The 13169-nt window shown below is 35.8% G+C and overlaps 1 protein-coding gene across 2 annotated transcripts in view; it reads left to right on the top strand.

Moving 5' to 3' along the window:
* The first annotated feature begins 3673 nt into the window (after positions 1-3673).
* LOC143234490 (lysosomal cholesterol signaling protein-like) overlaps positions 3674-13169 on the top strand; it is a 105421-nt gene continuing 95925 nt past the window's right edge. For both annotated transcript variants that reach the window (XM_076471883.1, XM_076471882.1), the window contains exons 1-2: positions 3674-3764; positions 6051-6129. In XM_076471883.1, coding sequence (XP_076327998.1) covers positions 6052-6129 — 78 coding nt within the window. In that variant the 5' untranslated portion in view covers positions 3674-3764; position 6051. The remainder of the gene's footprint in view (positions 3765-6050; positions 6130-13169) is intronic.

Here is a 13169-nt window from a genome sequence, read left to right as displayed (position 1 = left end):
ACTGACGGATTCACACGACTACTTTCTAATTCTTCAAGGTGATAAACCAGTCTCGACACTTTTCATTGTGCTAGAACAGAGCAATTAAACCCGAATTATAAATGTATCTCAAGACGGGTGGTATGGATATTAAAACTTTATTTTAATAACAATGCAAGGTATTGTTTGGCTTTGAAATTCGCGCAAAGCAACACGAGGGCTACCTGCACTAGCCGTCACTAATTTAGTAGTGTCAGACTAGAAGGAAGGCAGTCAGTAATCACCACCCACCGCCAACTCTCGGGCTTCTCTTTTACCAACAAATAGTGGGATTAACCATCACGTTACAACGACCCCACGGCTGAAAGGGCAAATATGTTTGGTGCAACGGGGATTCGACCTCACGACCCTCAAATTACCAGTCGAGTGCCTTAACCCACCTGGCCATGATGGGCTTTCATACAACGTAAGAAATCCCGTGGTCTGTTTGTTTTGTTTGGATTTCGCACAAAGCTACATGAGAGCTATCTGCGCTAGCAGTCCCTAATTTAGCAGTGTAAGGCTAGTCATCACCATCCACCGCCAACTATTTTACCAACGAATAGTGGGATTAACAGTGACAATATAACGTCCCCACGGCTGAAAGGACGAGAACGTTTGGTGTGACGGGAATTCGAATCCTCGACCCTCAGATTACGATTCGAGCACCTTAACCACTTGGCCATGCCGGGCCCTCCATGGTAGGTAGAATTACACACGGACTTTTATTAACGAACTTTTGGTCCTTTTCTTCGTCGGGCAACAGTTCATTGTTGTTCGTTGAAGACTTCGGTAAGAGAACTGAAACCTCGCAAACAAAAGTGTTTTAACGTAGAGAAAAGTCCGTGTGTAATTCTACATATTAATCTAGTTACTTTATGAGTTTTAACCAACAACACTTCGGGAATTATTGTTTCTACAAATAGAATAGATGAAATCATGTTTTAATTTTCTAGATTCTAAAAGTTATATTGCTGTTTGATTGTCTTGAAACTCAGTTTCAAGGTATATTGTTCCTCTAACCTCCCCATCGCTAGTACAGCGGTATGTTTCCGGATTTACAACACTAAAATCAGGGGTTCGATTCCCCTCGGTGGGCTGAGCAGATAGCCCTTTGTGGCTTTGCTATACGAAAACCACAAACCACCGCCTTCTAACCTAGATTTACAACGTTCGAATTCCTTAGATCAAAAGTGGTAACCTTCCGCAATACACCCCTCAATAACCCCTGTCAGATAGCCCTTTTAATTTTTATATTAAACTTTACGAGTATCTACAACTAGAATTTGTAATTCGATGACACCTATAATAGTTATATTAAACGTTGGGGGTATTTACAGCTAGAGTTTGTAATTCGATCGTGTACCTTCTTCGAACCTTAGATGACACCTATAATAGTTATATTAAACGTTGGGAGTATTTGCAGCTAGAGTTTGTAATTTGATTGTCTTCGTTCTTTGAACCTTAGATGACACTTATAACAATTATATTAATCTTTGGGAGCACATGTGGATATCTTGAGAAGGGTATCTGCTGCAATCCTTAATTTTGTACTTCTTACCAGAGGACAATTTGTCAATAGCCCCTTACCATCTCTCATAATGGTTAAAGGATTTACTTTTATTCCCCGTTCACATATTAACGTACGAAGGATATTTTACACCACCCTATGGGATTCGAAACCAGTTCCGAAATACTAAGATCTTCCATATGAAGTTTAACAATATGTGGTTGCGAATATACTCGCCCTTTCAGCCGTTGGAGCATTGTAATGTTTGGACAATTCCAATATTCGTCGCTAAAGAGTTGGGAGTGGGTAGTGTCGACTAGCTTCTATCCATTTAGTCAATCTGCATGATAAATTAGGGACGACTAGCCCAGACAAACAATAAAACTCTATGACAGTACCAACCCACGCTTATCTTGTTTAGAAACATAGCAGATTGGCCCGTAAATTACCATTAACCATTATTTGAAGGGTTTGGTGAAACCCACCGTTAATAACACAGATTACCTTAGTTACTTAAATACAGTATGTTTACACCTTCACAACTGTCTGTTTATTACCATTCAACTGGTAGATTAATTTTTATTTTTCCACCTAAGCCTTTCGGGTGGCACAACGGTAAGTCTTCTAACCCTACAATCCGTGCGTCCACTACTCACAAGGGAGACAACTGATAGCCCAGAGTGTCTTTGTTTTTATATCAAAGCTATTTAAAATTTACAATTTAAATGAAGAAAATAATAAGAAAATATTCCTGAATGAGATAATCTGATGTCGTCGTAAATTTGTTTTGAATTTAGTGCAAAGCTACACGAGGGCTATCTGCACTAGCCGTCCCTAATTTAGAGGTGTAAGACCAGAGAAAAGATAACTAGTTATCATCACTCTCCGCCAACTCTTGGGCTACTCTTTTACCAACGAATAATGGGATTGAACGTATCATTATAACGCCCTCACGGCTGAAAGGACGAGCATGTTTGGTGTGACGGGGATTCGAACCCGCGACCTTCAGATTACTAGTCGAACGCTTCAACCCACCTGGCCATGCCAGGCCTCACTTTCATGCAATGTAAGAAACCCCATGGTCTCTTTGTTTTTTTTTATTTCGCACAAAGCTACACGAGGGCTATCTACGCTAGCCGTCCCTAATTCAGCAGCGGAAGACCAAAAGGAAAGGCGGCTAGTCATCACCACCCACCGCCAATTCTTACCAACGAATTGTAGGATTGACAGTAAAATTATAACGCCCCAACGGCTGAAAGGACGAGCAAGTTTGGCGTAACGAGGTTCGAACCCGCGACCATCAGATTGCGAATCGAGCGTCATAACCATCTGACCATGCTGGGTCCCTGTTGTTGTGAAAGGACAAAACAAATCACAATTAATGATGATTGCTTTTGTGTTCTGGCTGTGACCCACTGCATCACATGAATTTACACGCCATCGTATTGGTTGAAAAAACGTGACGAATGTCAAACAGGTAGTTTTGTTCAAATTCTCCTAGTTACGTACGTTTTTCTCTACTCTTGTCTCTGTCATAAAACTAGCCCTGGTTCTAAAACTAGACCTAAGAAACTGAACGTAACCATGTGATCACTGCAATACCAAGTTGGTCATCGTGTTCGTTTCGGAGTAAAGCCGCTTTGGGCTGTCTGCAGTGCAAACCAGGGGGAATGGAAACCTGAATTTTACCGGTGTAAGTTCATAAGTGTATTACAGTCCCACTGAGGGACTTCAGTTACTTGTTTGTCTTTTGTATTGAAGACATCATGACAACATTCAATACACCACCACAACCTTGGCTTCAAGACATCATGACAACACTTAATAGACTATTAAAATCTTGGTTTCAGTATATCATGACACCGCTCATTACACCATCACATTTTTGGTGTGAGGACATTATGATATCATTCTATACACCGCCACACTTTTATTTTCAACAGATCGTGACACCACTCAGTACACCATCACAACCAAAGATGTCATTACATGGTGGATAGGTGAGTCTTCCTTTATTCTAAAGACTTCAAGATGCCGTTGAGTTACTTTGTGTTCTACGTCATTCTCGCTTTGACGTAATTAAAATGTATGAACGAGAAAAACAGGACTTGAGTCACGTGTTTGGCATTTATTATATAACGTAGACTTACATAGCTTGGACCCAGTCCTTTGGATCACTGTTAGTGAGATATTGTGCTGTTGACCAGGGTTAACAATACGCTGGGAAAACTTGAAGGTAAAGGATTTTTCTTGACCACTTTGCGTCGTAGTGAAAGATAAAACATATAAAACATGAGTAACGCATGAGAATTATAGATTTTGCTTAAATATGTTTACTTTAAAAATAAAGGTGACTTTTAAAGTACTTGAAATTAACCGTGTATTTGTTATAAAGGTCTTTAAGATGAAAAATTACGAGATAAGTTATTAATGGTTTTATGAACGATATTAATTGTTTTAAAAAAGTGAATTTCTTGTTCTTTGCAAGAAACAAATGTATAACAAAATTACAGAAAATATGGATAGACAACTTGTTTAAGATGTGCGGAGACGCTGTTTAATCCAAGCTTTCAAGAACTTACAGCATCTGCACTCCAAGTATCCAAAAGTTATATTTTAATTCCAAGAAAGCACAGCGCCACCAGAATAAGCCATCTCAATGGTCTGAAGGTAAGTATGCTTGATGTGTTGTTTGCATGTTAGCTGAGAATCCCGGTCTCTGATCAATAACAATACAATGTTCTACTTCACTTGTGTCCAGAATTTTATGTCAGCAGTACATCAGTGTACCAAGATATCACAGTCTAATGCTTATGACATTAGCAGCCAATACACAATTTAAAACAGAAATCCACCGAAAAATCACCCATACTGGACTATACATTCCTTTGGACTCAGCACATGAAACAAAACAAAAACTCAACATACTAAGAAACCAAATAAACACAGATATAAAACTATGTTTACGAGATAAAATTAACGATGAATTAGACAAAATAAAACAATACTTCATTAACATCAATAAGTGTCCTCCACAAAGCATAGAAAACATTATACGCACACACCTGGACAGAAAGCAAAATCAACCAACAAAAGCAAATACATCTCACGAATCAAAAAAATCACGAAACCATATACTGCTGCATACCATATATTCCCGACATCAGCAGAAAAATAACCAACATTTGGCAAAAATTAGTAACAAAATATGACATTCCAGTTAATACCAAATTTATTCAAAAACCAGGCACAAAACTGAGGTTTATACTATGTAAAAACTACACTGACAAACACCACGCCAACATTATTTATAAAATACAATGTGATAACTGCCACGCCTTCTATATTGGAGAAACAAGTAGAAAAATGGAAACCAGATTCAAAGAACATAAAAGGTCACCTTCACACCTTTTCGAACACTGCAAATCAAATAAACACAACATAACAATAGAAAACACCCAAATACTAAATAAAGAAACAAACATAAACAAACGCAAAATTAAAGAAGCCTTACTTATACAACAACTCAAGCCCAAAATAAACCAATATAAAGGAACGCCTTTATACCTATATTAAATATAATAAAATAAAATTATATATTCAAACATCTAACATCGCCCTCTACATTCCGACACTCAGTTACACAACCCCTTTCAAACATGTGGTCAGCTTCCGGGCAGTTACCTCTGTCTTGTACACTACATCACTGTTGTCCAAAATTCAAAATCCAATAGTGTTCAGTTCAACATCACTAGTGTTCAGTGTTTGATAGCATTAAAGTTGAGTATGAAATTCATTACTCTTCAGTAACTTCCTATACAACATTAGTATCCAATATTGGTATTTAACGTTAGTATCCAATGTTAGTATCCAATATCAGTATCCAACATTAGTATTTAATGTTAGTATCCAATACCAGTATCCAATATCGGTATCCAACATTAGTATTTAATGTTAGTATCCAATACCAGTATCCAATATTAACATCCAACATTCTTATTCAATGTAAGTATCCAACATCAGTATCCAATATTAACATCCAACATTCGTATTCAATGTAAGTATCCAACATAAGTATCCAATATTAATATCTAACATTAGTATCCAATATTCGAGATCACTATAGTCCAGTGACATACGTCACTAGAGTCTCGTGTTCTACGTCATTTAGAGTCTACAATGCAGTGAAAATCAATCCATTACTTACAGATATGTGGTAATATAAATAGATACTGTTGTGTTCGTAACGTCCCAGAAATTTAGCCAAGGTGTAATGTGTATTTGATCGTCCGGGCACGAGAATATAACTGGTTGAAAACATAACCCTTAAAAGACCAGTGTCTGAGGAAAAAAGAACCAGTTTTAAAGGCTGTAATCGAGAAGTCGTTGATTTTTACTTAAATACAGAGTCATTCACTACTAACTTTATTTCTTGTGCGTTGTTGGGCAGTCACTCAGAGTTTGATGAATTTTAAACAACATAACCTTGGTTTATATGTCTTATTTGTTTTTCTTTTTACAGAATGGTCATAGTTCACATGACTTATCACTCACAAAACACAACGTGTTGTGAGAAACCTATTGACCTACTCTTGAACCAGGTAAGGTTAACATTTAGTGTTCATATTACTCAGGAATAACGTGACTTCCTTTAAAGAAACTTTCGATAAATTACACTGTGTGTATGTCCCTTCTATACAAATGATTATAATATAAATCAATGAATATTATGTGTGTGTTCATTCGAGATATACAAAATAATATACTGAATATTATGTGTGTGTTCATTCGAGATATACAAAATAATATACTGAATATTATGTGTGTGTTCCTTCTCTAGATACAATATAAATTATGGAATTGTGTATTTGTGTTCCTCCAATATAAATCACTTAATTGTGTGTTCCTTCTCTAGATACAACATAAGTAACTGAATTGTGTGTATTTGTGTTTTCTCTCCAGCTACAATATAAGTTACTGAATTGTGTGTGTTTGTGTTTTCTCTCCAGCTACAATATAAGTTATTGAATTGTGTGTGTTTGTGTTTTCTCTCCAGCTACAATATAAGTTATTGAATTGTGTGTGTGTGTGTCTTCTTTCTAGATACAATATAAGTTACTGAACTGTGTATGTGTGTGTTTCTTCTCTAGATACAATATAAGTTACTGAACTGTGTATGTGTGTGTTTCTTCTCTAGATACAATATAAGTTACTGAACTGTGTATGTGTGTGTTCCTTCTCTAGATACAATATAAGTTACTGAACTGTGTATGTGTGTGTTTCTTCTCTAGATACAATATAAGTTACTGAACTGTGTATGTGTGTGTTTCTTCTCTAGATACAATATAAGTTACTGAACTGTGTATGTGTGTGTTCCTTCACTAGATACAATATAAATTACTGAACTGTGTATGTGTGTGTTCCTTCTCTAGATACAATATAAGTTACTGAACTGTGTATGTGTGTGTTCCTTCTCTAGATACAATATAAGTTACTGAACGGTGTATGTGTGTGTTTCTTCTCTAGATACAATATAAGTTACTGAACTGTGTATGTGTGTGTTCTTTCTCTAGATACAATATAAGTTACTGAACTGTGTATGTGTGTGTTCCTTCTCTAGATACAATATAAGTTACTGAACTGTGTATGTGTGTGTTCCTTCTCTAGATACAATATAAATTATGGAATTGTGTATTTGTGTTCCTCCTATATAAATCACTTAATTGTGTGTTCCTTCTCTAGATACAACATAAGTAACTGAATTGTGTGTATTTGTGTTTTCTCTCCAGCTACAATATAAGTTAATGAATTGTGTGTGTTTGTGTTTTCTCTCCAGCTACAATATAAGTTATTGAATTGTGTGTGTTTGTGTTTTCTCTCCAGCTACAATATAAGTTATTGAATTGTGTGTGTGTGTGTCTTCTTTCTAGATACAATATAAGTTACTGAACTGTGTATGTGTGTGTTTCTTCTCTAGATACAATATAAGTTACTGAACTGTGTATGTGTGTGTTCCTTCTCTAGATACAATATAAGTTACTGAACTGTGTATGTGTGTGTTTCTTCTCTAGATACAATATAAGTTACTGAGCTGTGTATGTGTGTGTTCCTTCACTAGATACAATATAAGTTACTGAACTGTGTATGTGTGTGTTCCTTCTCTAGATACAATATAAGTTACTGAACTGTGTATGTGTGTGTTTCTTCTCTAGATACATTATACGTTACTGAACTGTGTATGTGTGTGTTCCTTCTCTAGATACAATATAAGTTACTGAACTGTGTATGTGTGTGTTCCTTCTCTAGATACAATATAAGTTACTGAACTGTGTATGTGTGTGTTCCTTCTCTAGATACAATATAAGTTACTGAACTGTGTATGTGTGTGTTCCTTCACTAGATACAATATAAATTACTGAACTGTGTATGTGTGTGTGTTCCTTCTCTAGATACAATACAAGTTACTGAACTGTGTACGTGTGTGTTCCTTCTCTAGATACAATATAAATTACTGAACTGTGTATGTGTGTGTGTTCCTTCTCTAGATACAATATAAGTTACTGAGCTGTGTATGTGTGTGTTCCTTCACTAGATACAATATAAATTACTGAACTGTGTATGTGTGTGTGTTCCTTCTCTAGATACAATACAAGTTACTGAACTGTGTACGTGTGTGTTCCTTCTCTAGATACATTATAAGTTACTGAACTGTGTATGTGTGTGTTCCTTCTCTAGATACAATACAAGTTACTGAACTGTGTCTGTGTGTGTTCCTTCTCTAGATACAATATAAGTTACTGAACTGTGTATGTGTGTGTTCCTTCTCTAGATACAATATAAGTTACTGAACTGTGTATGTGTGTGTTCCTTCTCTAGATACAATATAAGTTACTGAACTGTGTATGTGTGTGTTCCTTCTCTAGATACAATATAAGTTACTGAACTGTGTATGTGTGTGTTCCTTCTCAAGATACAATATAAGTTATTGAAATGTGTATGTGTGTGTTCCTTCTCTAGATACAATATAAATTATGGAATTGTGTATTTGTGTTCCTCCTATATAAATCACTTAATTGTGTGTTCCTTCTCTAGATACAACATAAGTAACTGAATTGTGTGTATTTGTGTTTTCTCTTTAGCTACAATATAAGTTAATGAATTGTGTGTGTTTGTGTTTTCTCTCCAGCTACAATATAAGTTAATGAATTGTGTGTGTTTGTGTTTTCTCTCCAGCTACAATATAAGTTATTGAATTGTGTGTGTTTGTGTTTTCTCTCCAGCTACAATATAAGTTATTGAATTGTGTGTGTGTGTGTCTTCTTTCTAGATACAATATAAGTTACTGAACTGTGTATGTGTGTGTTTCTTCTCTAGATACAATATAAGTTACTGAACTGTGTATGTGTGTGTTTCTTCTCTAGATAAAATATAAGTTACTGAACTGTGTATGTGTGTGTTCCTTCTCTAGATACAATATAAGTTACTGAACTGTGTATGTGTGTGTTTCTTGTCTAGATACAATATAAGTTACTGAACTGTGTATGTGTGTATTCCTTCTCTAGATACAATATAAGTTACTGAACTGTGTATGTGTGTATTCCTTCTCTAGATACAATATAAGTTACTGAACTGTGTATGTGTGTATTCCTTCTCTAGATACAATATAAGTTACTGAACTGTGTATGTGTGTATTCCTTCTCTAGATACAATATAAGTTACTGAACTGTGTATGTGTGTGTTCCTTCTCTAGATACAATATAAGTTACTGAACTGTGTATGTGTGTGTTCCTTCTCTAGATACAATATAAGTTACTGAACTGTGTATGTGTGTGTTCCTTCTCTAGATACAATATAAGTTACTGAACTGTGTATGTGTGTGTTTCTTCTCTAGATACAATATAAGTTACTGAACTGTGTATGTGTGTATTCCTTCTCTAGATACAATATAAGTTACTGAACTGTGTATGTGTGTATTCCTTCTCTAGATACAATATAAGTTACTGAACTGTGTATGTGTGTATTCCTTCTCTAGATACAATATAAGTTACTGAACTGTGTATGTGTGTGTTCCTTCTCTAGATACAATATAAGTTACTGAACTGTGTATGTGTGTGTTCCTTCTCTAGATACAATATAAGTTACTGAACTGTGTATGTGTGTGTTCCTTCTCTAGATACAATATAAGTTACTGAACTGTGTATGTGTGTGTTCCTTCTCTAGATACAATATAAGTTACTGAACTGTGTATGTGTGTGTTCCTTCTCTAGATACAATATAAGTTACTGAACTGTGTATGTGTGTGTTCCTTCTCTAGATACAATATAAGTTACTGAACTGTGTATGTGTGTGTTCCTTCTCTAGATACAATATAAGTTACTGAACTGTGTATGTGTGTGTTTCTTCTCTAGATACAATATAAGTTACTGAACTGTGTATGTGTGTATTCCTTCTCTAGATACAATATAAGTTACTGAACTGTGTATGTGTGTATTCCTTCTCTAGATACAATATAAGTTACTGAACTGTGTATGTGTGTATTCCTTCTCTAGATACAATATAAGTTACTGAACTGTGTATGTGTGTATTCCTTCTCTAGATACAATATAAGTTACTGAACTGTGTATGTGTGTGTGTTCCTTCTCTAGATACAATATAAGTTACTGAACTGTATATGTGTGTGTTCCTTCTCTAGATACAATAGAAGTTACTGAACTGTGTATGTGTGTGTTCCTTCTCTACATACAATATAAGTTACTGAACTGTGTATGCGTGTTCCTTCACTAGATACAATAGAAGTTACTGAACTGTGTATGTGTGTGTTTCATCTCTAGATACAATAGAAGTTACTGAACTGTGTATGTGTGTGTTCCTTCTCTAGATACAATATAAGTTACTGAACTATGTATGTGTGTGTTCCTTCTCTAGATACAATATAAGTTACTGAACTGTGTATGTGTGTGTTCCTTCTCTAGATACAATATAAGTTACTGAACTGTGTATGTGTGTGTTCCTTCTCTAGATACAATATAAGTTATTGAAATGTGTATGTGTGTGTTCCTTCTCTAGATACAATATAAGTTACTGAACTGTGTATGTGTGTGTTTCTTCTCTAGATACAATATAAGTTACTGAACTGTGTATGTGTGTGTTCCTTCTCTAGATACAATATAAGTTACTGAACTGTGTATGTGTGTATTCCTTCTCTAGATACAATACAAGTTACTGAACTGTGTACGTGTGTGTTCCTTCTCTAAATACAATATAAGTTACTGAACTGTGTATGTGTGTGTTCCTTCTCTAGATACAATATAAGTTACTGAACTGTGTATGTGTGTGTTCCTTCTCTAGATACAATATAAGTTACTGAACGGTGTGTGTGTGTGTGTCTTCTTTCTAGATACAATATAAGTTACTGAACTGTGTATGTGTGTGTTCCTTCTCTAGATACAATATAAGTTACTGAACTGTGTATGTGTGTGTTCCTTCTCTAGATACAATACAAGTTACTGAACTGTGTATGTGTGTGTTCCTTCTCTAGATACAATAGAAGTTACTGAACTGTGTATGTGTGTGTTCCTTCTCTAGATACAATATAAGTTACTGAACTGTGTATGTGTGTGTTCCTTCTCTAGATACAATACAAGTTACTGAACTGTGTATGTGTGTGTTCCTTCTCTAGATACAATAGAAGTTACTGAACTGTGTATGTGTGTGTTCCTTCTCTACATACAATATAAGTTACTGAACTGTGTATGTGTGTTCCTTCACTAGATACAATATAAGTTACTGAACTGTGTATGTGTGTGTTTCATCTCTAGATACAATAGAAGTTACTGAACTGTGTATGTGTGTGTTCCTTCTCTAGATACAATATAAGTTACTGAACTGTGTATGTGTGTGTTCCTTCTCTAGATACAATAGAAGTTACCGAACTGTGTATGTGTGTGTTCCTTCTCTACATACAATATAAGTTACTGAACTGTGTATGTGTGTGTTCCTTCTCTATATACAATATAAGTTACTGAACTGTGTATGTGTGTGTTCCTTCTCTAGACACAATATAACTGTATTTTTTTTATCCTGTACCGTTATGGTGTAAGAAGAGTTTAATATATTAAAGTAAATCGTTTTAAGTAGCTGTAAACGTTTTTCAATAATCATTTCTTCTTTATAAATTAGATAAACTGAACTGATATACCTTCACTCACAAAGCTGTGATAAAGTATATCTGTTGTGTTCTCAACATATAGTTAAAATACATAGTTTAACAATCGAATTCATCTCTCATAAAACGGCCCGGCATGGCCAGGTGGTTAAGGCGTAATGTGAGGGTCGTGGGTTCGATTCTCCGTCGCACTAAACAAGCTCACTTATTCATCCGTGGGGGCATTATAATGTTACAGTCAATCCCACTATTTGTTGGTAAAAGAGTAGCCCAAGAGTGTGCGGTGAGTGGTGATGACTGGTTACCTTCCTCTTGTCTCACACTGCTATAGCCGTTGTGTAGTTTTGCACGAAGCTCAACAAAGAAAGAAATAAACAACGCTCCTTTGCAGCATTGAGATAACAATGAGCAACTGTCATCTTCCATGAACAACATGTTGATGCGGTACATCAGCTTCCATGAACAACATGCACCAAAAAATCAGTGTAAAATGTTTACATGTATTTTAAAGGTTATTTTGTCTAGTAATGTTTAGAATATCAACTTTTTGTTTGTTTTTAACGCATAGCTACATAGAGCTGTGTTCACCAAGGAGAATCGAACCTTGAATTTTACCTTTTGTAAGCCAAGAATTTTCGCACCCGGGTGGCTGCCCGAGATAGCTATATAGGAGGAGCAAGTTCGGTGTCTGGATTCAAACTCTTGACTTTCAGTCGAGTGCATCAGTGTAATTTGGATATAAAGAAGATGATTTATTAGAGTTAAAGGGGAACATAGATTGGATTGAAAGAATGGCGTAACTTGTGCATTTTACAATTTTTCTGTTTCCTCTTGCTTGGCATCCATTTTTAAAGGTGTACAGTCAGCGTTTAGCAAATCGTTCCGTCACGGTAGTTTCAACGCTAATGGATTTTGGGATGTGTCCAAAATAAGTGAAACTGATGAGTATGCTCATGTGAATCAATTTCGGTTAATATGGTTGTAATCTAACACCTTACTTTCTCGAAAATTTCAAACTGAGACTATGTCAAGGACAACCACTACAGTGAGCATGTGTATAAAATATATGTAAAGTTTATTATCTTAGAACGTTATTGGAGCCTCACCACGTCGTTACAGTACACCTAGCAGCGGTTTTTCATGCTGTGTCTGACGACCGCACATACATCTTGACAGTGGATTTCGTCATAAATATGTCATGTCCAAAGCACACCACTCCTCCCACTTTGCTTTCCATAAACTATATAGTGCCGAGAACGGTTGAACGACGGATGGAAGCCTTACTCTGGTGAACGCTGCTGGCCTCGTTTAAAAACCGACTTCTTTTTTCCTGTTACATACCTCTACCCAAAGGCGTAAACCTGATACACTCTCTTCCACTCCAATGCGATTGTCACGTAGCTTGTTAATTCAGACATTCATTTTTCTTACATGTAACATACTCAACGCCATCTTTCTCAGACAAATTCACTAATA

Source organism: Tachypleus tridentatus, chromosome 12 (genome assembly GCF_004210375.1).
Source record: "Tachypleus tridentatus isolate NWPU-2018 chromosome 12, ASM421037v1, whole genome shotgun sequence".
NCBI lineage: Eukaryota > Metazoa > Arthropoda > Merostomata > Xiphosura > Limulidae > Tachypleus > Tachypleus tridentatus.
This window is presented reverse-complemented; position numbering and strand designations above follow the sequence as displayed.